The sequence below is a fragment of the Acomys russatus genome, chromosome 1, assembly GCF_903995435.1.
Source record: "Acomys russatus chromosome 1, mAcoRus1.1, whole genome shotgun sequence".
NCBI lineage: Eukaryota > Metazoa > Chordata > Mammalia > Rodentia > Muridae > Acomys > Acomys russatus.
The window spans coordinates 124,163,182-124,189,841 of NC_067137.1; the positions used below are offsets into that span (position 1 = coordinate 124,163,182).

Below are 26,660 nucleotides of genomic sequence, written 5' to 3' on the forward strand. Positions count from 1 at the left end.
GGAAGCCTCACTCCAGACTGACCGTTTTCAGTCCTGTATTAAGAAAACTATGTTTATCAGTGAGGAATTCAATTGCGATACTTCTGAAAGCACAATGGTTAGCACAATGAGGACACAAAACATATTGGATGAATAAATATTGTTAAATTATAACTATATAAATATATTGGAATTTAAAAGTACATGCAAGTCATGAGATGGTAACAAATATTTATTTAAAAATATTTGAAGAGTCATCCTCATTTGAAATGAAAAATTTTTTAAAAAAACTAAACTCTAGGCCATAAAAGATGATCTAAGTCTACTGTCTTTATTTTCAAACAAAACTTACAGCAAGAATAGTCCCAACGGTATAACCAGGCTCTCCACTGAAAATCAAGGAGGTTCCGTACCAAAAAGCCAGTCCATAGGCTCCGTTCATAAAGAAGTAGACAGCTCCAAGAGACAGCTTTGAAGCTACTGCCTTCTTTATACCAGCGTCCTTTGCGTCTTTCAGATTCTGTGTATACCTTAAAAAGCCAAACAAGTTTGGATAAATCAAACCCTTTGGAGAAAACCAAGCTTCTTTTTTTTTTTTTTTTTTTTTTTTTTTTTTTTTTTTGTCATAATGAAAAGGACAGACCTTTGAATTTCTTTCTCTTGGTTTCCAAAGGCGGTGACTGTTCTGATTGCTGACAAGACTTCCTCAGCTACAGCCCCGGCTTTGGAATAGGCATCCAGTTCCTTACTGGTCAATGAGATGACCATCTGTAATAAACATGGCTGATGATGGCAAATAATGAATCTGCTATGGTTTGAGTGTGAAATGTTCCCCAGGGGCTCAACTGGTTGTATTACTTTTGGGGAGTCTATGGGACCTTTAGAAGTGGGGTCTAGCTGTTGGACATAGGCTTCTAACCCACTTCTGGCTTTAGTCCTTTTCTCTACTTCCTGGTCCTTGGAGGTAAGGAGGTCAGGCCACACCCTTCATCTACCCTTCTTGTCACGGTGGACTAGCACAAACTATGAACAACAACAACAACAACAACAACAACAACAACAACAACAAAACCCCCAAACCAAAAGCCTTCACTCTGTCTTGTTATTGGTGCCATAGTACCACAAAGCTGAAAATAAATTTAAATGTAAAAAAAATCAGTTCAGCCTGGCCTGTGAGCATATTTGTCAAGCATTATCTTGATTCTATTAGTTGAGGTGGGGAGACCAATGCGTTACAGGTGAAGTGGGGAGACCAACGCATTACAGGTGGAGGTGGGGAGGCCAACGCATTACAGGTGAAGTGGGGAGACCAACGCATTACAGGTGGAAGTGGGGAGACCAACGCATTACAGGTGGAGGTGGGGAGACCAACGCATTACAGGTGGAACGATCCCCTTGGCAGGTGACGCTGAATTGCGTTGGAGAGGAGAGAGCTGAGCATGCGCACATTGTTCTTCCTGTGCCTTCCACTGCTGCCGGGACGTCTCTGCTGTGATGGGCTGAACCCTGAAACTATGAGCTGAAGCGAACCCTTCCTCTCCTAAGTTGCCCGTGTTAGAGTAGTTTTTCACAGCACAGGACAGGAAGTAGGGCTTTAAGCATAGAGAATCCGAGGCAGTGACAACGTACACAGCACTGATTGAATCCGCAGTAGCTTCTCGTTACCCAGCGTCTAAACCCTTGTCTGACTTTTTCTTCTAGTACTAAGGCTGCGTTGTTTCCTTTCCATATTTTTAAAAACTTTTTTTCTGATGTAAGTAGTGCTATTGCTACAATGGGGGACATCTGACTTGGCAAAGGACCTTAGTAATTATTTGTCTCATTGGCACTGAAAATTACTGAGCCGGATTCGAATTGATTTGTTATTATGCACAAAGAAAGATTCCAGGGTGTGTGGGTCACAGGACTGTGGCAGGAAGAGGAACTTGGTCTCTCATTTGTTTGGGGAATGGTCTTGAAACTATTACAAGTCACGTATGCTGGAGTATGCTCAGCAAATGCTTTATGTCTCAGCGCTAGGAGGTGAGACTATTGATGACAATAGGTGCAATTATCTGATTTCTGAAAAGCCTAAAATAGCAGGTACCACTCCCTCTATTATGAGCCATTTGTCAATCCTTTGTGGTTTTAATTAGTAAAACAGTTCGACAAAAGGGAACAGCAATACCAGTCCCAAGCTGGCAGTTTGATATCGCCTAGTACCTGTTTGCAAACTGCCAAAGTACACCCCATGCTTTGGTGTGGAGGAAGCTTGCGTGGCTGGTAAAGGCACCGGACGGCGTAAGTAGAACAGCAGTATTAGCACTATTGATGTGGTGAAACGCCATGACCAAAAGTAACTTGGGGGCGACAAATGCAGTGCAGGCAGGAACTCACACAGAGCCGGAATCTGGAGGCAGAAGCCCACAAAGAGGCCATGGAGGAGTGTTGTTAGTTACTGGCTTGCTCCTCTTGGCTTGCTCGGCCAGCTTTCTTGTAGAACCCAGGACAATGAACACAAGGGCGGCACCAGCCACAGAGTGGGCAGGACCCACTCGTTGGTCACTAACTTAAAAGATGCTTTAAAGCTGGATCTAATGCAACGTTTTCTCAGCTGATGCTCCTTCTTCCCTGATGACTGTAGCTTGTGTCAACTTGATACAAAACGAGCCACAACAACTAATCATCTTCTGAGTTTATGTAACAAAGACAATTATCTCTACAGTAGATCACTGGAGAGATCTACTGAGATTACCACGGTTTGATAAGCCTTGCACACATTGAATATTCAGCAAATACTTGCCTAACTGAACTAAATTGAAGGAGGTCACCCACCCTAATGTCCCTACTCAATTGGGGGAAGCTTTGGCTCTCACTTGCTTTCTCTTCGGTTAGCGCAGTGGCGACACTCAGATGCCCTCTGTGTTCCTTTACAACGTCTGTCCGCTTCTCTCATGAGAGGATAAGACTCTGCTCCTAGAACACAGGCTAGGTATTTTTTTCATGTCAAGTGATCCTCATTTCATGCAAGCTTGAGGTAAAGATGAGGATTACAAAGTCAACACCGGAAGCCAGAATATCACAGACCTGCTGTCTAATGTTCTTCAGCAGAATACTACATTGACCATGTTCCTCTAAGTAACCACTTACTCACACTCCTGTGAACAATCCTACTGAAACACACTGAGTCATATGAGTGAAGACATGAAAGGAGAAGGGTCCCAGGGGGAGGGAGTGAAAGTGAGGGTGCAACAGGAAAGGTGATGGGGACAAATATGGCAAACTACACTTTATACATGTGTGAATGACATTCATCGTTATGCATAATTAACATATGCTGATAGAAAACTTTAAAAAGATCCATTGTGTAAATACCTAAGCTTCCTTTTAAGAAACTACAGAATATTTTATTGCTAGAAACTTTTGAATAAACTTGCATACTGATAGCAGGCGAGCCAGGAAAATTTATGGATTTGACTTTTGAAAAATGAATATTTAAAAATTAAAAGCACAGAGCCTGTGATGTGATGGGCACACCACTGGGCAGCTGCGAAGATACGATTTTAAGAGATATTAGGGATACTCGGGCTACACACACACACACATACACACACACACACACACACACACACACACACAGTTTAAAGCCATTATAAATAAGATTACTTTCTTCTGGTATGTGAACTAGAATATTTCTCAGAATGCAATTGAGAATACAAATACAAATTTGCTTAAAAAGCTGAAATGTGTTAACATACATTCTAAACCATTTAAAGGCATGTAAAATGTAACCTGGAAGAGACTGCTATCAGGCAGCATTTTAAGTGCGTTACTTGTGGATTTTTCCCCTTTAGTTCTACCCAGTACAATGAACTATAATGCATTCATTGGGGGGATTTAGAACATACAGGGCTCTCTCAGCAACAACTAAATGTCCACTGTGTAAGGCCACCATCCTTGCTCTGTGCTATCTTTTGAAGTGTGTTAGACTTTTTTTCCTGTTAGTAAGATATTAATGAAAAAAATCATATATAATACATATAATTTGAAGACATAAGTACAATTTTTTTGTTTGGTTTGCTTTTTCAGACAGGGTTTCATTGTGTAACAACCCTGGCTGTGCTGGACTCACTTTGTAGATCAGGTTGGCCTTGAACTCATAGAGTTCCACCTGCCTCTGCTTTCTGAGTGCTGGGATTAAAGTCATGCGCTGCCACCATGCCCAGCCTGATAAAGTGGATTATTGATTAAAAGATCAGAGGTTGGTGATCTCTCTCAGCTTTGGGGCATCTGGAATTAACAGAAGCACCGCTTTTGGTATGACACTGTGCTTGTTGGCCTGGCTGGCTTACCCTGGAGCACGCCGCTGATGAAGCCATTATGAAAGGAGAGACGGACAGCACCACCAGGGACAGTTTCCAGCTTTTTATCAAGCTCATCACCAGGCCAATAGAAAACCCAGAAATGTTCTGAAACAGCAGAGCGATCTTGTCTCCAATACCATCGCAGACTTTGTTGATGTCACTGCAAGACAGATGTTCCTGCAGTTGGGTTACAAACACATCTCACCGTAACACCTAGTCCACACATTACCCTCTCCTTCCCTTACCCAGTCATGAGGGCGTTGAGTTCACAGACGTCACTGCCGTCAAACCAGCTGATGTCTTGTGCCAAAATTGAATGAAAAAACTGTTTCCGAATTCTTGAGGTTTGCCGGGCTGCAGTTATGACCCAGAAGGAAATCTGTATGTAGCCAAAAACGAGGGCAGCTGCCCCTATCCCAACATAACACAGGGTCAACCTGAGGGAAGATGACTCAGAGTTAGGAGGAATCACAGCTTTCCCCATAATAAGACAAACAAAACAAAACTGTAAACGACAAAACTACTCAGTATAGAAAAGAATCTAATATTTGGTAAAATTTATTTTGGAACACAGAAAATAATTGAAAATCATCCATAACAATGAACAAATATTGAATAGTGTTCTGTTTCTCTTTAAGTTATCTAGAGCATATCTTTGGCATTTTTAGTAGAAATTAGTACTTTAAAATATGTTTACTCTATTTTCTTTCAGTGTGTATAATACTTTCAGGTGGAAAAGTTACACTGAGGTAATTACGATAGGTGCTAGAAAATAGGAGGGGAAAGAAAATGCTGCTATTCATAAAAAACTGACAGGAAATAATCACATATTCTACAATTCGATGTAAGAAATTTACATTAAGTTAATATGTACAAAGGTTAGACTCTGTGGTCATTTTAGTACTCATAGTAATGCAGAAGAGTTGAAAGCAGTTTAACACCTAATTAGGAGGCTGGGTAAGAAACAGGGCTGTTAATAACCACGTTCGGGAATGCACTATGTGAGGTCTAAAGACATACCCTGATGGGAAGACAGACAAGACACAAGACAAGAGAAAGGATTTCAGACATACTTGAAGGGATCAAACAGAGGATAGGCCACAGAACACTTGGTGGACAAGCATAGGTTCTATATAGTTTTTATTTCCTCTGACTGGGAAATGAGATGAGAGGGGTACCCAAACTTTACTAATACATGGCTTGAGCCGAGCCCAGAGCGTTTCTATGTAAATATCCCTAGGCCTAGGCCTGAAAGCTTCTATCTTGCCTACAATCTAATCCACAAGCCTGGACCATGAAGGCTTTAGCTTCCAGCCTGTGTCTACTAACCTAGGCCTAGAATGTTTCAGCCTTCAAGACTTACAGCTGAATAAGCCCACCCTTTCTAGCTCTTTCTGAACTTTTGTTGGCTGGCTCAACTCAGCTGTTCTGGCTCAAAACTCCTCTCCAAGTTGACTGATTCCATTTGGCTACTCTTGGCTTCTCACTGAATTTCTCTGCCTCTGAACTCCACAAAGTGAACTGCACTCAGCTGCACCAAACTATCCTGTACTGACAGCATGAACTGAACTCTACTCTACTGTCTCCATGAACTCTCTGCACTGCTTTTAAGCAGTTTCCCTTTCCTGCTTGTTCTTGTGAGAGATGGAGAAATACTATCTCTGACTCATTATGTGAAATCTCTCTTTGATTCATCTCTTTGTCTGCCCCTCAATTAGAGGGGGATTGTTTGGGATTAAAGGTGTGTATTAGATTCCAGTCAGAGGGATTAAAGGTGTGTACTAAGGACATGTCTGTATGCCAGCAGTATCACACAGACCTAGGTCTTCGGCTGTGATTTCTTGCTAGGGTAGCTACATTGCTGGATTAAAATTTCTCTAGAGGTTGAAAGAGCAAATACAGATAATAAGTGCTTAAGGAAAGTTTCTTTGATGAGTTAATATTGTAGCTGGGAACTAAAATATGAAACAGAGTTAATTATTAAAAATCAAGAAGCTGGAAGGTGAATCAGTGAGGAAAGGCCCAGCTGACAACCTGAGTCTGATCCGTTGGACCCAAATGGTAGAAGGAGAAAACCAATTGCCGTGAGCTCATCTCTGACCCCCGTGCCCCTCCCTCCACCCCCAGCATTGCAAGTGAGTGATCCCAACCTGCCACATGAATAAATGTAAGTATGTATAAATATAAACAATGTTTCTAGCACGTATATACAGCAAGTAAATAAATGTGTAGACACACATACATGTCATGAAGGGATTCTAGGGAGAGAGAAGGTTCTTCCTTGGATGAACAGATCAAGAAAGGAGAAAGATATTTGGTCCCAGAAAATGTTTTGATAAGGCAGGGGAATGCGGCATAAGCCAGACCTTTAGAAACTGTGTACTCTTTTTGTTTTATTCCAAGGGAAATGAAGGATCATCAGAACAACCCTGCATAGGATGGCCCTACGTGGTCAACTACAAAGATCACTCTGGGCTCCTCGTGGAGAATGGTGGAAGTTATAGCAATAGAATCAGGAAGCTGCTGCAATGAGGCATGGGAAAAGGACAAGGACTTGCATGAGAACTGTGTCACCCAAACTATAAAAATGTAGAGGAATGTTAAAGATGCTTGCTACTAAACCTGATCACTGGAACTCACATTATAGAAGGAGAGAACTCATTACCACAAGATGTCCTTTGATCTACACATGTTCATAGTGACACATGTGCATGCATACATACATACACATCACACACACACACACACACACACACACACACACACACAAGAGAGAGAGAGAGAGAGAGAGAGAGAGAGAGAGAGAGAGAGAGAGAGAGAGAGACAGTCACACACACAACAAACAATAAACACAAAAAGAATATTTAAAAGTGCACAGAGTCTGGATACATTTTGTAAATACAAATTGTCAGGCCAATGAGACATTCAGACATATAGACTTTTTTTTTTTTTTTTTTTGCCATAAAAACAACCAGAAGCCTGTAAAGAAAAACAACCCCACCCCATTCTGTTTCTATTAAATCCCATACACTTTGAGAAATATGCCCTGCTTCTTGATTGCCAGCCTGCACACCCGCCGTTGAGCTCAGTGCCTCCCGTGATCCCTTACAATGGAGGGAGAATCTGCCCTCCCAGATGGCCCCTGACATCCATGGAGAAGCCCTCCTTAGGTGGGAGTCTATACCGCTCATCCTAAAGCAGCTGTGCGACCCTGGGGATCCCTTTACTATGACATGGGCATTTTGACTTCTCAGTGCTTTGTATTTCTTTTGCATTTTGTGTTTTAATAATAAAGAAATTCTTTGTTTATATACCATTCTTAACAAAGTTGCCAATAGAGCAGGGTATAAAAAAATGAAAGCAAGGGAGAACCAAGGATGACTTCCTGACTTTTGGTTGACCAATGGCATCAGTAGTGTGCCGTTCACAGGCGTGAGAGACTGAGAATGGGACAGATTTTCAAACATTATCATTTTGGTTTGGACATATTAAATGTGATGACATGGGAATCTGAAGACTGTAGGGCTAGCGAAGGCACTAGGCTGAAGATGTGACTTTGAAAGCCATAGCTCACAGGCAGAAAATCCAACAAACAGGCTGAGCAAAACCACTGTGGGGGACAAAAATATTAAAATGCAGATCAAGAAAAGAGGGCTCAGGGACAAAGACTGTGCAGATAGCCAGTGTTTGACCTCAAGAGAAAGAGCGTGCAAAGAAGCAGAGAAGTGTTGGGAGTCGGAGGAGCTAAGCACTTGGCGAAACTAAAGGATAAAATAAGACCAGCACTCACTGAGGACTTAGTTATACATCTGTGTAGTTTTCAGCTCCAAAGTGAAGTCATTGATTCGTCTGATGCAACAGCCTCAGTCGAGGTTTGAGAAGGCTGCTCTGCCACCTTAGTTCGGATCTCTGAACAAAAACCCTGTCTTTCTAGTGGCCTTATTTTTGTGTTTCTGTTGGTGTCTTTGCTATTTATGACCACGTCCAAACATTATGCTAAAGTGGTGTCTAATGGAATAGCCATAAATGTCTGTAATGCCATCAGGAGGCATAGGCAGGTGGACTTTTATAAGTTCAAACTAGTCTGGTGCACACAGCAATGTCTACTCTGGTTAGGGATACTTAGTCAGAGGGACCCTGTGTCAAAAATAAACAAAAATCCTAACAGCTTCCTTTAAAAAAACTGACAAAGACACCCTAAAATATATTCAGGAGTGTACAGGACTCAGAATAGCCAAGATAATAATAAAAAAAAAAAAAAAAAAAAAAAAAAAAAAAAAAAAAAAGGAAATTGTTTTGGGACTTTGTAAGCATAAGGTTATTGTGTAGTTTAAATGCTGATTTCTGTACCCCCTGTGTCCAGTTGCAAGCTTTGTTCTGAGAATTCACTGTCTGAGTGGTATGTAAGCCCTGCTCCCCAATTGTCCTCTGGATATGCCAGTAAAGCAGGGGAGAGAATAAGGCTGGACTTCCTGCCATCCAGGGAAGGAGGAGTTGGAAGAAGAGGTAGGGTGCTCAGCCAGGGGATTCAGCCACAGGTGGAGGTCCAAGGAAGATCAGGAGGAAGGAGCAGGGGCCGAGGAAAGCTAGAAAGCTCAAGTCGCTGGGATGCTTGCTGGGAGTGAGACAGAAGAGCATAGAGGGTTAAGGACAGACTTGAGCTGCTCAGAGTGTTGTGGTTGAGCCTTGTATTATAAAAGAGTCTCAGTTATTTGTGTGGTAGCTGGGTTAAGAAATAAGCTACAGGACACAGGACATTCTCCACAGTTATGTGGAGAGTGGGGACTGACTCTGACATGAACTCTGGTGCCCATATTTGATGACCTCCCCTCGGTGAGGAGGCCTGGTGGCGCTCAGAGAAAGAATAAGCAGGCTGCCAAGATGAGACTTGATAGCCTATGACCATACAGTGGGGGAGGAGGTCCCCTTGGTCTTAGACCTAGGGGAGGGGAACAGGGTGAAAGAGGGAGGGAGGGAGGAACAGGAGGATACAAGGGATGGGATAACAATTGATTTGTAATCTGAATAAATTAATTAAATAAAAAAGAAGTCAAAACAAAACAAAACAACAACAACAAAAAACCAAAAACCAAAAACCAAAACAACAACAACAAACCAGGGAGGACATCAGCCGAAACTGCCAAATTATTTGCTTCAACATATTTATTTAATTGATGTTTCTTCTCTCTTCCCTTTTTAACTCCTTCCTTTTTTCCTTTTCCTGATGCTGAGGGTCAAACCTAAGGTCTTACACATGCCAAGCTCTTCTGGTAATTCTATCATTATTACAGCTTTTCAAATTTAAATTTAATTTAAATAGCATTTTTCCATGATGCTTGGAAAAATATTTTTTAGAAAAGAAAAAAATATCCTTTATTTTCTAAGAGGAACAAAACTGGCATGAAAACACAGACACAGCTTTTCTGTTGGTGACAATTTTTGTCAAATGCAATCAGAGACTATGACTTCTTTTTATTAAAATTAAAAAATGCATTTTATTTTCCAGTCTTTTGTATGTGTAAAATATTTGTGTATATGTTCACACACATGTGGGCATTCACATACATAGGCCAAAGGTCAACACTAGTTTCTCCCAATTGTTCTCCATTTTATCTTTTGAGACAGGGTCTTTTGCTAACCAAGCGTTTGCTGATTTGACTAGGTCGGCTTGCTAGTGAGCCCCAGGGACCCATCCCGTCCATCTCCCTCTCCCCAGTGCTGAGGGCTCTAGCAGGGTGCTGGGAATCTGAAGGCAGGTCCTCACATCTGCACGTCAGGGCAAGCGCCATGCTCACGCCCCTTAGACAGATGGGAATTATGCACTAGTTATGCAGTGTATGGGGTGAAAGGGAAGCGCATGTTTACGTTACTTGCTTACGTGTGTGATATGAATGACTGAGGTTTTCGGTTTTTCTTACAAGTGTTGCATAGAGCAGCACACGAGGAAGTGGGAATTTAGTTCATGTGGACTTACATAGCGATGTCTTCATGTAGCTGCTCCTGAGACTGAGAACAGTTCTGATAGTTTGCTGTAAAAAAGGTTTGTTTTTTTTTTTTAATATTATAAAGCAAATCAATTAATAATCAGCCATAGTGTTTCTTAAGTATCTCTCCAAACTAAGTACACAATTTTGTTTGTTCGCTTGCTTTTATAGAAAATGGAACCAATGCCTCATGTTCATGACCCCTTTCTGCCTATGTTTTTTAAAAGGGTAACTTGTAAGGACTCTTTATTTTCTCAAGATATATTTTCCAAAAGTGAAAGCTGAGAGGCAATTGACCTCATGGCTCACACCTGGAAAGAATTCTCTAGAATAACTTCAACAACCAGCTGACAGCCAGCAGAGCTACAGCAACGCATCCCATTTTCTGCTTAAGATCACGCATTTTAGAAGCAAATTCAACATGCCCCAGAGAGTTATTTAGAAATCTTAAGAAATGCAAGTATATGTGGAAATTTCTAAAAGTTGTCACGGCAAAAAGTGGACACAAATAGAGGACTGATAATGAAACAGTTTCAAACACTCTCTGGTATGAGGCTTTGATGCGAAATTTTCTGTGTGCCTTCTGCTATATATCTGTGATTAACAGCACCCAAAGGCTCGACTTAGCCAGCAACACAGAATGATAGTCAGTACTCAAATTTTTTTTCATAAGCTTTTATAATAAACATTTGCAAACAACTACAGACTTCAATGTTCTTCATCTCTTATATTTCTTATAATAATATTTGTGAATTTATTTATATGTGAATTTATAGAATGGTGATACATAATTTTAACTATTAAATTTCAAAAATTAAAATTGATTCAGATGGAGTGCAGATAGTAAATCTTAATAGAGACATTAAGTGAGATTTAACTCAGGTACAAAAATTAATTAATACTGCTTCTAAAAATCGTGCCCACACCGACGTAGAAATAGTGTAATCTCAATTTTGAGATTATATCAGTAGACGTGGTCTAGGCAAATATTCAATGTTTGCAGAAAAGAGAACCGCTAATCAGTGATAGTTATTATTTTTACTTTGTTTGTGGGAAATTATTCTCTTGGCTCAATTGTTGTCTGGGAGACTGCTCCTGCTAACCTAGGTCGAGTCCTGGAAGCTTCTAGCCTCCGTGCAATCTAACCAAGGCCTAGAATGTTTTCAGCCTCTGAGACTCGCTGCTGAATAAGCTCTCACCCTCACTTGTTCTTTCTGAGCTCTGGGCTGGCTGCTTCAACTCTGCTGCTCTGGCTCAAACTCTTCTCCCAACTGACTTATTTCATCTGGCTTCTTTCTTGGCCCAGAATTGCTCTGCTTGGCCTCAAACTAATTTAGCAATTTGCTCTAATCTTCTGGCTTCTCATCTCCTGGCTCATTCCATTTTCACCTGGGTTCTTTCTCTGCAGCCCATCTCTCTACTGCTGTCCTGGTAAAAACTGCCTCGTCTCTCTGAAAAGCTGCCTCTGACGTAGCTTCCCTTTCCTCTCTTCTGATCATAGTCGGGCGTATCCTATTATGTCAGATAGTTCTGACTCATCACCTTTTCTGCCACTCAATCAGACAACACTTTCAAACATGGCTGCTTCCTTCTACAAAGTAACTTTACGTTTGTTTGGGATTAAAGGCATGTACCACCACACCTGGATCTAAGCTTTTCTTTACCTGATACTTGCTCTATGCCAGGCTGGCCTTGAACTCAGATCTGTTTGCCTCTGTCTCCTGGATTAAAAGTTTGCCTAAATTCCAGCCAGATCACATAGACCTAGATCTTTGGATGTGATCTCTTACCAGAACTGCCATGTTCCAAATTAACATTCCTCTACATTATCCTCCTGAAAATTAACACCAGTAATTGGCAAAACTATTGTTAAAACGTTGAGAGAAAATGTTTAAAGATTTATTTTATGTGTATAAGCGTCTAGCCTGCATGTATATAAATGTGCCACTTGCATGTCAGGCGCCCACAGAGATCAGAGGAGGGCATCAGATCTGGGACTGGGATATGCTGGGAACTGAACTCAGATCCTCTGCAAAAAACAGCAGGTGATCTCAACCACTGAGCCACCTTCCCAGCCCCCAAATGTCTCTTTAACGACATGTTATAATATAACAATAATAGAAAAAACTTATCTAAGTACAGATTGCTCTTATGTTTACCATAGTGGTGATTAATCATGATTGTCGTCTCAGCTGGGGTGAGCGATGGGGGCCAACTTTAGTCAAGCACACTCTGTGTGAGCCTGTGAGGGCGTTTTCAGGGACAGCTGCCCTAAGGTACAACAGCCGAAAGAGAAGCCTCGTCCTGAGTGCCATACAATAGGGGCCAGTGTGGAACAAAACCAGATGGAAGAGGCGGCCACCAGCTCAGTCTTGTTCTCTGATCTCTTTGCCTCTTGTCTCCCACCAGACATGCATTTTTGCTTTGCTCATACTCTGCCTCACTCATTCCTGATGATGTTTTGCTTTACCACAAACCCACAGGAGTGAACTCTCCCACGACCGGCCAAACCTGTAACCAAAATAAAGCTTTCTTCCTTTGGACTTGTTTACGTCATGTTTGTTTGTTGTGTGTGTGTGTGTGTGTGTGTGTGTGTGTCTGTGTGTAGGTCAGAATACAGTTTGCAGGAATTCTTTCCTTCTACCACACGAGTCTTGAAGATCAAACCTAGGTCACCAGATGCAACAGCAAGAACCTTGACACTGAGTCATCTCATTTGTGTTGGCCATTCACTCTGGCTGAAGGAGCAGGGAAAGCCTCTCCTGCTGTGGACTCCCTTTGGAAACTTTGTATTCTCTGTAAACCCTCAAGGCAGGGAAGGCACCAGGCCCCTGCGTGAGGAGCCCCAGCAGCCAGGCCCTGCCCCTCAGAGTCCCCTAAAGGCCCTAAAGGTCATTTTCTAATGGCTTTAATTGAAATCCCACCAAACCTCACCCTGGAAAGCTCCTCCACTAAGAAATCCTATATAAGCTTTGCCTATTGTTCAATTCCCTACTGCCTTCTCCCAACCCTGGATTTGTCCCTCCCAATAAATCTTTTATGAGATTTGCTGCCTGGTGTGACTCTCTCATTGGAAGAAGCAAAGAAACAATGAATGGAAGAATTGGGTTGTTAGGGTACCGCCCCAGTCTGCCTAGCAACCTGTGATGTCATTGCCTACCTGCCACTTGATTGTAATTCCTAACATTCATTCTCAAAGCCTAAAAGTCACTACCTTATGAATATATTTAGCCTTGTTCTAATTAATCTATAATATAGCTTTAAACTTTTATAATCTATGGATTTTTTATAAACTAAAACATATAAAAAACTGTTCTGCTCTCTTTTTATGGACTATGTTTATGTTTTTTAAGGCTCCAACTTAACAGGGGTAAAACCTAAACTCCTAGTCTTTAATTATTAAGATCTTATACATGATCAAGTCCTTTAGTATATTCAAGAATGCATTTTTAGTCATGCTAAGAACCAATGTGACTAATTATATTTTCAAAGTCAAGCATATAATAAGATCATAACATTCTATTTCATGTTTACAAAATATAGTTTCCAGCAGATAACTAGATACAGACAAAGATTGTTTAACTCAAATATACTAGTGGTCCTCAGCCTTGTCAGAGATATGCTGAACATGGCATTTAACATGTGTAAGTTTACTATAAGAAAACACAGATTCCCAGACCATGACAATAGTTTTCCAAGGGCTCAGAAGATTTGGGCACAACGACAGGTGACATCAACCCTGGATTGTGATATGCTCACCACTGGGCAAAACTGCTCCCAACATCTCTTCCTTGCTCTCCCAAAAGTTTCAAATATACACCTAAAGTAAAATGAAAGAAGTTCCCTACATTTCTCTTCTTTGTTCCAAAACTTCCATCTCTGCTCATTCTCCCAGAAGTTTCAAATGTATACCTGAAGGGAATTTTCTCTCTAACCTACTAATTTTGTCTTCGTCTCATATATATGTTCCAGAATTCCTGTCAGATTTCTTACATCCAGGCCATCACCAAAGCAGCTACCCTCAGGTGCTCCAGTCCAACCTCACAGATCGTGTCAGCTGGACCTGCGTTGCCCCTCCTAGCTGCAGCTGTTCTCAGACCCTGGACAACGAATCCAACAGCCTGCTCTTCTGGGACCTGCCCAACATTTCAGCCCTTTAACCCCGGGTCACCTCTCCACTGTCAGCAGGAAGAAGTCAAAGACATTGATTCTGCCATCCCTTATCCATTTACAAAAGGCTGGAATGGTGTGCTCCAGACCAGGGACAAAGAGCTCCAGGTTCTCCCAGCATTCCTTGGTCCCTATCTGCTGCAGAACATGGCTGACATACCCTGCCCTCTACCCTAAACTTTCCAGGGCAAAGCTTTTCCTTCCCCTTCACCATATCATCTGATTTTTTTCTCTTATTCCCCCCCCTCTCTCTCACTCTCCCTGGGATGCTCCCCCTTCTTTCCCCCCCCATGCTCACATAATAAACACTTCCATATCATATCTGTTGCCTGGCATCTTATTTTTAATCATTACAGGGGCGAGGCTCCTGAGCGCCTCAGCTCAGCTGGGGACGCCCCCCCCCCCACATATCAGGGGCTGCAATACTGAAGAAGAAGGGTGTGAAAGTGGACGTAACGCTGCAGCACTCAAGCTTATCCAGGGAAACCCTCCCTCAGGGCTGCAATGCCTCTGCTGAGCTGTGCGGTTCTTGCGCTCCCATGTCTCAGGATATCCTATTGAGACTCTGTCTAACCTCGGAGTTGTGTGGTTCCTAGACTCCTGAGTCCTAGGATACCTTTTTATCTGAGCATGAATGCCAACACCTCGCCTGTGTCAAGTATTTTGCTACACTGGTAAAATGCCAGCATACCTCACTTGATAAAATCACCACAGCAGTGTCTATTACACGTGAATGACCTGTTCCTGTCTAAAGGTAGTTGTTGGGAAACCCTGCTACTAAGGCTGGAGTCTGACATTACTGGAAAGCCCTGAGATCAGCGCAAAATGGCAGACCCCCTTTGTCTGCAACGCTTCCTTCTTTTCTCCCTGGGGAGTCCCAAATCTCCACATTCTCTACCTAGGAATGGTACATAGTCCTTAGGGAAATTACAGGCCCAACTCTCTCCCAGTAGAACCTGTTCAGCAAGCACCTGGGATTCCTGAACCGCCTCCCCATGTATACGAGGCTTCTTATTACCTTAGCTTTTCAGCCAATGAACATTCACCCACCCCAACCCAAAGTGCTATAGAACCTCCTTCACCCCCAATAAGATTGATCGGTCTCTCTGCATCTGATCCCAGAGGTCAGTCTGTTCTGCTCACAGCCATCTGAGTCCCTGCCCCCCACCTCTGCTACCTTTGTCCTTGGGGACCAATGTCCATGATCCCTGGGCAGGCAGGGTGAGGGGGGGAGGGCAGGGAGAGCCACAGCAAGCATCTTATTTACTTCTATTGCTGTCACCATTCCTAAGGCAACTTGTAGAAGAAAACATTTAGTTTGAGGTTCAGGGTTCCGGAGGGATAGAGTCTATGACCACCATGTTGGGGAATATGGCAGCAGGCAAACAGGCATGGTGACAGAGCAGTAGCTTAGAGCTCACCTCTGGTCCACAAGCACAAGGCAAGGCAGGAAGAGAGGTGGTGGAAGGAAAGAGGAAGGAGGCAAAGGAGAAGGAGGAAGGAAAGGAGGAATGGAGGGAAGGAGGGAGAGAGAGAGGGAGGGAAGGAGGGAGAGAGAGAGGGAGGGAGGGAGGGAGAGAGAGAGGGAGGGAGGGAGGGAGAGAGACTAATTAGGAATGTCATGGGCTTTACAAACCTCAAAGGCCACCTCCCACTTCCTCCAACAAGACCACACCTCCCAATCTTTCTCAAAGAGTTCCAAAAGGGAACCAAGGATTCAGGTTCATAAGCCTATGGGGGCCGTTCTCATTCAAGACAAGACAGAAGGTAAGACAATCAATTATAGAATACTTCAAACAAAATGAATATTCCTAAGAAGAATGCCTTGGCTGCTGGGTTTGTCATCCCTTCTCTGACACAGAGTTGACAATCAGTAAATATCTATTCAGTGAATTGATGGATCAATATACACAATAGTTATTTAGCTTATATCACCAAAATAAAAATGTTTTTGTGTTGGAGGCAAAAAAAAAAAAAAAAAAAAAAAAAAAAAAAGCCTTTTTGCCCACAGATTACTGGGAAACCAGGAATGCTAAACACATAGGGGCCTCTATGGAGAAAATAAAATGTCTGCTTTCCTACCCAGAAAGCTGGGAATGGATATTGTTAATGACCTGGTGATCATTTTGCTATCTGTGATGGCTGACCTTAGCCACCTTTTTCTATAGAGTCAGACCACTCCCAAGCCCCCCAGAATGTTTATCCCAGACTTTCCCTCCCTAGACCTTTATCTTTAGACAGAGAACCCACACTCGTGGTCATACAGACCTTGTAAAGGTGTCTCTAATTAAACATGCATTAAGTGTTACGGGGCATCTGGCATTGGATTGTTGCCTGGAAACCTGGAAAGAGACTGACTGCTGCCTAGAAACCTTTCCCCAAATTGTCTGATGCAGGTTGGTGAAGTCAATTTGAACTGAGTTTTCATTTTCATTTTTTTGCACACACATTTTGTGGTGTGTGTGTGTGTGTGTGTTTGATGTATTCACACATATGTAGGTACATGTGCCTGCCTACATGAAACATGTCAGGTGTCATTCTATGAATTTTTTTTAAGACATGACTCTCACTGAAGAAGCTAAGCTAGTGGCAATGCCCCTGTTTCTGCTCTGGCAGCGCTGGGCTTATGGTATATATGTTCACATCCTGCCTTTCATATGGATGCTTCTCACGTTAACATCTTGAGTGCTCTTACTTGCTAAACCACTTTTCCAGCCCTTATAAAGAATACCTTTAATTTTACTCATGTATTTAGTTTTGCTTATGCCATAAAAGTTACAAAAAAGCTCACAACTGTTCAGAGAGGAAACCATCACTTGCAAAGGCACAGAAATGGAAGCAACGGATTAGTTCCATTCAGATAAGAGGAAGATGCTTGAAATATTAGCCAGAGAGTGGAAAATAAGAAGGTATGCTATATTTAAAGTCTGACAGGGCACAGAGGGAAGCACACTGCAAAATCTAGCCAAGTGTCTAAGAGATGGTGCAGGTTTCAATGAGGCATTTGTCTCTGCTGCAATAAATACCTTATACAGATACTTATGTGGAATTTGGAATACCTGTGTAACGTTGGGGAGTTACTGTATTTAAGATATTCACTGAACCACGTGGGATCTTTAATACCTCCTTGTACAGGAGGACCATTGGAACTGTACACTAAAGCAAATGCTACTTTAAAGGACATTGCCCTGAAGGACATTGTCGTGAGGGATGCATGGCGGATGCCCACCAACATGAACGGCATGAAAACATGTTTGCTGGTTCTTTTCTGGGTCTCTCCTCTCCTCTGCTGTTATTGCAGTGCTTGAATTAATAATGTACTTTTCTGCATGCTCTTTGCTGCCTCCTTACTGAATTATGACTGATGATACCACATGTGTCCACATCCAGGTTAAGACTTCTAAGAAGCTAGTGAACCAAAAGTTTTCGTTATACGTATAGATGAGTGACGCAAATGGCCCATGCTTTTGATTAAACCCTGATACATGCACAACTATTGAACTATTAAAAGTACTAAAACTTTTGGAGACAAGCTGAGCCGCAGCTGCTCTCAGATGGTTCTTATTCGCCATCAGCGAATGGCCCTTGAACAGGAGCTGTGTTGACACTGGCTGTTTACTGATAGACTCTATAGTCCTGGAAACAGTTCCTCCCCTGGTCCCTCCCCTTTCCCCTCCGTCTCCTCTTGTCCACCTCCCCTTTCTTTCCCCCTTTCTCCTTTCCTGCCCTTATCTACTCTTGCCCCCTCTCCTCCATCTCTTCCTTTCCCTTTCTCTCTCTCTCCACCACCCTTATATGTCCACGCAGACACATCTTATTGGTGATTTTTCTGAAGAGTTCTAACATTGACTTTGGTTATTTAGTACCAAGTAATGTAGACAAGTACATATTATACTAACACTGTTTTATAATAGTCTATTAGCACAATGTCTGGTGACTTTATTTAATGTGTTTGAGTCTCCAGTAATACAGCAAGATCTTGCACTTACTTCTGTTGGTTTGGACTAGGCATCCACTAATAAAACGATCACTTATTTCTCCTAAAACCAGGGACATTAAGGGAACAGTGGCTCCATTTACCATGGATGCCACTATTCCCAGAGTCATGAGGATGATGTCCAGGGTATCAGCAAAGCGGAACTGAGAAAACAAAGTGTGAAATGTTACTGTTGTAAGACATAAGCAAAACTGCTAATCTATAGCTTTTCCCATGAAGCAAATGTTACTCAACCAACACATTATGAGGTTGAATCAATTGTAAAACCATGAGCATGCCTTTATCTATACAGTGGAATGCAAACAAACGAGTACCCAGTCTTATTTCTTAAAGATGCACAGCAGAGTTTGAGGAGGTGCTGAAAAACAAATCAGTCCAAATAAGACAAACTATGTGAAAATATACATCAGACCCCTTGTGGGCATGGCTCTGAAGCTTCCGTTTGGAATGAATTATTTTAAAGGTCTTGATGAAAAGCCAATCACATTTTCATTCATCAGCATTGTTGCACTGGCATCACAAACTGTAAACATCCAGATGGTAACATGTGATGAATTGTATTTTTGATTTTTATTTAAAGTTCCTTACACTTAATTTGCCCTCAAACAATGACTATCTTGTAAGCAAGGGCCAATAATGATTTACAGGGATGTTTATAGTAACATGGAATGCCTGAAAGCCAAACATTAAATACTACGTCTTGTATCAATTCCTCCATAATACCAACCCAAAACCAAACCATGAATGACAGTTATGTCATGTATTTCATTCTGCTGAGAGAGGAGGATTAAAACATACGCATTAGATGTGAATACCACCAGACAGGCACAGAACATATTTTGTATATACAAACTGTATTTTTTGTTCATTCATGGCAACAGCTAAGCAGTAGTTATGAAATAACTGCCAAAGCATTTTTCAGCACTCCATGTGATGAATGAGTGTCTTCTTCCCTGCCTTTCACCAGCATAGTGTGCTGTCTTGTGTTTTAGATTAAAACACTTGAGAATTTCGTGTATGGATACATTTTATTTACATAATTCTCACTCCTTTCTCTCTACTCTCCTAGTCCTCTCATGCCACCCAGGTCTCTCTTGATTCATACTATCTTCTATAATTATCACTGTTACACCCACACGCTCACACATGCATGCATGCAGGCACATGCACCCATACCCAAACATTACTAAATCTATTAGTGTTGTCCACACGCGTGTGTTCAGGGCTGTGTTGTCTTGCTGATAAACTTATGCACACTCTGATACTTTTTAGGTTTTTAACTTTTGAAACAGTCAGATGTTGTCTCCTATGTTTTCTTGTGAGAGACAATTTTGCTTGTTAACTTGAAACACCTGGGAAGGGGAAACTGAATTGCTAATTGAGGTAGGAGGACCCGGTAGAAGGGCCTGGGCTGCTACATAAACCAGCTGAAGTGAGTCTGAGAACAAACTAATAAGCAACATTCCTTCTCTTCCCTTGCTGTTTGAAGCTTCTGCCTTGAGCTCTTGCGTTGCTTTCCTTGATGGTGGGCTATAACATGTAGATTGAAATAAACCCTTTCCTCTCCAAGTTGTTTTCGGTAATGTTTATCACATCGACAGGAAGCTGCTATGTTACCGACAACTAAGTGAAGACGTTCACATTGGGGAGGAGATGTCTAAGAAGATGCGCAGGACAGTGGTCTTGGAACACAATTCCAAGTAGGCGTGCCGACATGTTTTCTGGTATACAAGCTTTACATAATACTTCTTTAAACATTCCTTGTAGCAGTTTGTCTTCTCCATGTCCACTAACTCAATTATGTGGACTTCAGAAATAGGATTTTAGCATCAAGTTGGAGGGAAACCAAGAGCAGTGCCAATGTTTTTTACATTTGGGGAGGTTTGTGGGGCCCTTCAAGGCCCAATAACACGTGAAGAGGCACAAATTTCCAGACACTAGGCTTTTTATTTGATAGTTGAGCCATACCAGGGAGGCACTGTCCCCCTAATGTAGGATAACTTCATGTAGACTATTTTATACATATGTACATATATATTATGTATGTATATGCATGTATATGCACATATGTAAGCTTCTACAGTAGTAGATGTCCATATGGTGTTTTTAAAAGTCTTTAGTGTTAGTTATCCTTTTCTACTGTTTCTTCCTCTACCCGAACCCTATCACATCACCGCACCCCCCCCCCCCCCCCCCCCCCGCCACACCTCACTCAATGCTTTTTGCTCCATTGAAAGCTTCCTCACTTCCAGCTCCCTTTCATAGTGTTACAAGGTTTCTATTCTATTCTGGGAGATAAAAGTAATTGACAGTCTTACCCAACTGTAAACTTTGTGAGCTACAATAACAACTGTCTGGGAAAGATATGTCTGATGGTGCCGAAGTGGCACAAACATCATGGATATAACTAGCTACTTTCCGATTGGACTTAAGGCCTGTTCTGAAAGATGTAATTCATGCACGGTATAGTCAACTGGACAAAATCCAATGGCTTGGTTGGTTGCAGACTGTACGGGAGTACTTACTTCTGCTCAATAGATATAATATTAAACTGTCCCCAAGTTCTCTCTCTCTCTCTCTCTCTCTCTCTCTCTCTATATATATATATATATATCTACTTCTCGACTCTAGTTAGAGAAACTTCTTTTTAAAAAGTAGATAGTAATAAATACAGAAACCCAACAACCAGAGGGATTAAAGGTGTATCTGTATTCTAGTTGAATCACACCGACCTAAGTCTTTGGGTGTGATCCCTTGGCAGAGTAGCCATGTTGCTGGATTAAAATTCCTCTACACAGTGGGTTTTTATAAAAGGGCACATGATGGCAGGAGGCAACAGTGGTGGGCGGTATAGGAAGACAGTTGGAGAGGGGATTGGTAGATTGGATTAAAATTCACTGTTATGCTTGTATCAAATTCTCAAAGAAGAAAAAAATTAAAGAGGCTACTTGAAAAAAATATTTTTATACTAACAACATACATTACTGTATATCTATATCTATCTATGAATTTTTCAAAATGTAAACAAATCAGCAAAGGTCATATATAACTGTCCATGTTGCTGAGCTCTCTCTGGTAGCATTTATGCCATCACATCCAGAACCTTATGCTGCTGGAAAGATGATGTCATTGTGAAGAGACTACATGGTTTTTCTTATCTTTTATTGTGGAGCTTTGAGATGGTTTTTATTTTGCCATTTTGGAAGGTCCCTGTGGTGGTTTGAATAATGACTCCCGTGGACTCATATATTTGAATGCTTAGTCACCAGGGAACAGAATTGCTCGAAAGGACTGGAAGGATTAGCAGGTGTGGCCCTGTTGGGGGAAGTGTGTCACTGAGGGTGGGCTTTGAGGTTTCAAAAGCCCACACCAGGCCCAGTGTCTCTACCTCTTTCTGCCTGTGGATCCCGATATAATTCTCACGTGCTTCTCCAGCACCGCACCTGCCTGCCACTACGATCCCTGCTGCCGTGATCCCTGTCATGAAGAGGATGTACTGACCCACTGAAACTGTGAGCAAGCCCCCAGCTAAATGCTTTCCTTTATAAGAGTTGCCTTGGTCATGGTGTCTCTCCACAGGAATAGAACACCACCTGTGACAGTCACTATGATGACTCCCTTTCCATTTTCCCATTTTTTTTCACACATAGAGGATGAGAATGTGACTACCACATGTGCTCTTGTCTATTTCCCAAAGTCCCTAACGCACGCGCACACATGTGTCGTGGTTTTACTTACTATCTCAATAGGTCCAACAGCTGGATTTCCTGCTTTAGGCAGTTCTTCTTGCAGAGGTCTGAAAAATAAATGTGAAAAGAGAAAAGGCATGATGTGAATATAATTTGTAAAATTTTCCAACTAACATTTTTCCAAAGTCTGAAGTATTACCTTTGGGCATCAAATTTATACAAGTTATTAAATTTCAAAAAGAGGTAAAAATGAGAGGACGTACAAACTTTTTGAAGAAAAGTCACTGAGAGAGGAAGTTGGCTGTGGCTGTGGCTGACTGCAACAGGAGTGAAAATGTTTAAACTGAGTTAAAATATACATAGCAAAGTGCCACCTTTTAACCATTTTACGTGACGAGGGCACCGAATGCATCCTTCACACCGTCCACTGAACTCTTTTTATTGCAATACTGATTCCTTGTGCCTGTTGAACACCATTCCTGATCCTGTGCCCCAAGCCAAAATTCTGCTTCCTGCCGCTGTGATCCTGACAACCCTTGGTGTCTCAGCTGAGTGAAACCATGCAATAGTTTCCCTGTTGAGGTCAGCATAAAGTCTCCAAGGCTCGCCTTGGAGTGTCACTTAGCATGATAGCTTTGAGTTTTCTCCATGCTGCAGACTGTCAGAATCTCCGTCCCATAACTTAAGGCAGATTGCTCTTCTTACTGTATTTAATGTCTTCTTCACGTTAGTCAGCACACACTAGGATTTCCTCCATGCTTTGTCGATTGATACCAATATGTCTATGACTATGGATATACCCTGTGCTTTCGATCTTTTCGGATATATACCCAGAAGTAGAGTTTTTAAACAATACACCAATTAATGTTTCTGACTAAAAGGTGTGTGTGTGTGTGTGTGTGTGTGTGTGTGTGTGTGTGTGTGTGTGTGTGTTTGCCACAGCACGTGGATAGAGGGAAGTTTCCTCCTTCCACTGTGGGACCCAGGAACTGAACTCAGGGTGACAGTCTTGCCCAGAAGCAGCTTTATCTATTAAGCTGCCTCATTAGCCCTGTTTTTAAATTTTTGAGGAAAGTTGTGCAGTTTCCAGTACTTTCCTTCTACAGCATAGGAGGAGTCAGCTGCTACACACACACACACACACACACACCAACACTTGTTCTTGTTTCCCTTATGATAATGGAAATCCTGCAAAGCATGAAGTGTTGAATTAAAAAAAAATCCAGCTATACTCCAAGTTGGCAGCGCCCTGTGGGTACCACATCTGAGTAGCAGAAGATCAGAGATTGTGGACCAAGTGAGTGACTTAGCTGCTGACTCCAAAACTCCAACATCTGTGTGTTCCAGGCAAGAGGAGGCATCCCAGAAGCTAGGGACACACAGTTCTATGCCCACCTGTGGATGGGTCCTAGGCTCACAGGAGTACCCTGAGTTCCAGAAATACACAACTCCAGCATCTGGACCCCAGACCCCTCCTGTCTCCCCAAGAACAACTCCTGGATACCAGGGACAGGGTCCTGGACTCCAGTCCATGTTTCTACTGGTCTCTCTTCAGAGCCGGTTAGACAGCAGGAGCATACAGGGTTCCCGTTCCAATATGGCAATGCTAACCCAGTCTGAGTACCAGTGTCAGCTGGGCAAACAAGTTGCAGCACTGCTGATTCTGAGATGCCAGCATCTGTTTGTGTGCCTCTGGAGAGAGGAGAGGATCCAGGCTACCAGAAATGCATGCCATCACCTCAGCCTGGACTTCAGGGATATGCAGGCCCACCTTATAGCTCACAGCTCTACTAGCTGTCTTGAGGAGACCAACAGGACCTCACTGGATCACACAGGTTAGACACCCAGACCCTAATTCCCTGCCTAGAGATCAAACTGGGACACAACCTACAGAGCAGAGCTGTAGGCTGTGGGAGGAGATTCAACCCCCAGCCCACAACCTAGGTCTCCTCCTGCACCCCTGAGAAACCCAGCAGGTTCTGAGAACAACTAGCCAACATTAGGGACAAAGAGATGTCTAAAGGCCAATGTAAGAACACAATCAACAAAAACCACGGTGACATGGCAATAATCTCTGGATTTCCTAACACAGAGGGAACACAGGAAAGTGACCATAAAACTATGCTTATGGAGATGGTAGAGGCATTTAAAGAGGCAACAAATAAATTCCTCAAAGAAATACAGCAAAGCACAAACAGGAGAAGGAAATGAGGAAAATGGTCCAAGACCTAGAAATGTAAATAGAATCAATAAAGAAAACACAAACCAAGGAAATTCTGAAGATAGGAAACTTAGAGAAAAGGAATCACAGAAATAAGCATACCAGACATGGAGGAAAGAATCTTAGGCATAGAAGATCAGAAAAACCAAGGACACCATGAAAAGACAAAACCCAAGAATAATAGGAATAGAAGAAAAAGAAGATTCCCAGCTCCAAGGACCAGAAAATATTAAAAGCAGAAGGAAAAAGGCCAAGTACCATATAAAGACAGACTTATGAGAATCACACCTGACTTCTCAACAGAGACTATGAAAACCAGAAGAAGAGCCCGGACCTGTGAAGCTGTCATGCAGACCCCGGGGGACCACACGGCAGCCCAGCAAACCCTTCAATCACCGTAGAAAACAAAATGCTTCACGAGAAAGCTAAACGTAAACAGTATCTAAGCACAAGTCAAGCCTCACAGAAGGTACTGGAAGGAAAACTCGAACCCAACGATATCAACTGCACCCAAGAAAACATAGGATACAAATAAATTAGGGAAACTATATCCTTCACAATAGCCACAAATAATATAAAGTGTCTTGGTAAAACTCTAACCAAGCAAGTGAAAGATCTGGATGACAAGTCTCTGAAGAAAGAAACAGAAGAAGATATCAGAAGATGGAAAGATGTCCCAGTAGGATTAACATAGTGAAAAATGGCCACCTTACCAAAAACAATCTACAGACTCAATGAAATTCCTATCAAAATACCAACACATTCTTTACAGGCCTTAGAAGAACAGTTCTCAACCTCATATGGAAAAATATAAAAACCTAAAACAGCTAAAAAAAAAATCTTATACAATAAAAGAAATTCTGGAGGTATCTCCATCCATGACTTCAAGCTATACTATAGAACGATAGTAATGAAAATTTCATGATACTGGTGTAGAAATAGGTTGATGAATGGAATCAAATCAAAGATCCAGAAATAAACCCATACACCTACAGGGAATTGATTTTCGACAAAGGAGCCAAACTCATTCAATTGAAAATAGGACAACAGACCATGTCTTCAACAAATGATGTTGCTCTGACTGGATGTCCACTTGTAGAGAAATGCAAATAGATCCATATTCATTACTCTACATGAAACTCAAGTCCGCGTGAACGTAACACCAGATACACTAGATCTGGTGTTAGGTCTATTAGATACATTAGATACAATCCATTAGAAGAGAAATTGGGGAAAAGCCCTGAACTCATTGGAGACAAGTTACAGAACACAACACCAACAGCTCAGGCTCTAAGATCAACAATTAATAAATGGGAACTCTTGAAAAGAAAAGGACGCTGTGAACAGAACAAAGAGGCAGCCTGCAGACTGGGAAAAGATCTTCACTAATCCTACATCCTACAAAGGGCTAATATATAAAGAACTCAAAAAATTAAACACCAACAAACAGAATAATCCAATTAAAAAATAGGGTACAGACTGAAACAGAATTCTCAACAGAGGAATCTCAAATGGTGGAGAAGCTCTTAAAGAAATTCTCACCCTTAGTCATCAGGGAAATGCAAATCAAAACAACTCTGAGATGTTGCCAGTGGGCAGCTCAGGCTCCATGTGTGTCCTCTTGTAAGGGGAGCAGGGGCTGTGTCTGATATGGACTCTGTTGCCTGCTTTTTTTCTTTAATCACTTTCCCCTGGTGGGACTGCTTTGCCAGGCCATAGGGGAAGAGGATGTGCTCAGTCCTGACGTGACTTAAGGGGCTGGGGTGGGTGGGTAGCAGAGGCTGCCTTTTCTGAGGAATAGGGGAGGGGAGAGGCATGAGAAAGACAGGGATGAGACTAGGAGGAGAAGAGGGAGGGGGATAGTACCAGGATGTAAAATTAATAATAATAATAATAATGATAATAATAATAATAATGATAATGATAATGATGATGATGATGATAATAATAATAATGATAATGATAATAATAATAATAATAAAATCCAGCCTTCTCTAACAAAACGCTGAAGAGCAGCGGTGACCTTTACGTGAACTGAATTCTGTTAGGTGAGTTGCATTGGATATTCTGAATTTTGTCCTCCCTTTGAAAATTACTCAGCCCATACTTCAAGGACAATATGTGACTTTTGTACATTGACCTCGTTTCAAGCGCGCAGACTCCTAAACCACACATTGCATTTAAAGACAAGAAGGGAACTGTGTAAGCTGCTGCAAGGGTTCCCGTCCATGTCTACTTTCTTCGGAATGTACTGTTCTCTCAGCCGTCAAGGATGAC

General features: G+C 42.0%; 1 protein-coding gene across 1 annotated transcript in view; it reads right to left on the minus strand.

The window, feature by feature from the left end:
- The window catches only part of Abcb5 (ATP binding cassette subfamily B member 5), a 162,873-nt gene that overhangs the window by 65,735 nt on the left and 70,478 nt on the right, over positions 1-26,660 (minus strand). Inside the window, exons 3-9 of the mRNA XM_051153951.1 lie at positions 22,212-22,269; positions 18,466-18,616; positions 10,297-10,351; positions 4,568-4,759; positions 4,311-4,482; positions 623-747; positions 332-509 (exon numbers count right to left, since the gene is read on the minus strand). Of these exons, the coding sequence (XP_051009908.1) occupies positions 332-509; positions 623-747; positions 4,311-4,482; positions 4,568-4,759; positions 10,297-10,351; positions 18,466-18,616; positions 22,212-22,269 (931 nt within the window). The remainder of the gene's footprint in view (positions 1-331; positions 510-622; positions 748-4,310; positions 4,483-4,567; positions 4,760-10,296; positions 10,352-18,465; positions 18,617-22,211; positions 22,270-26,660) is intronic.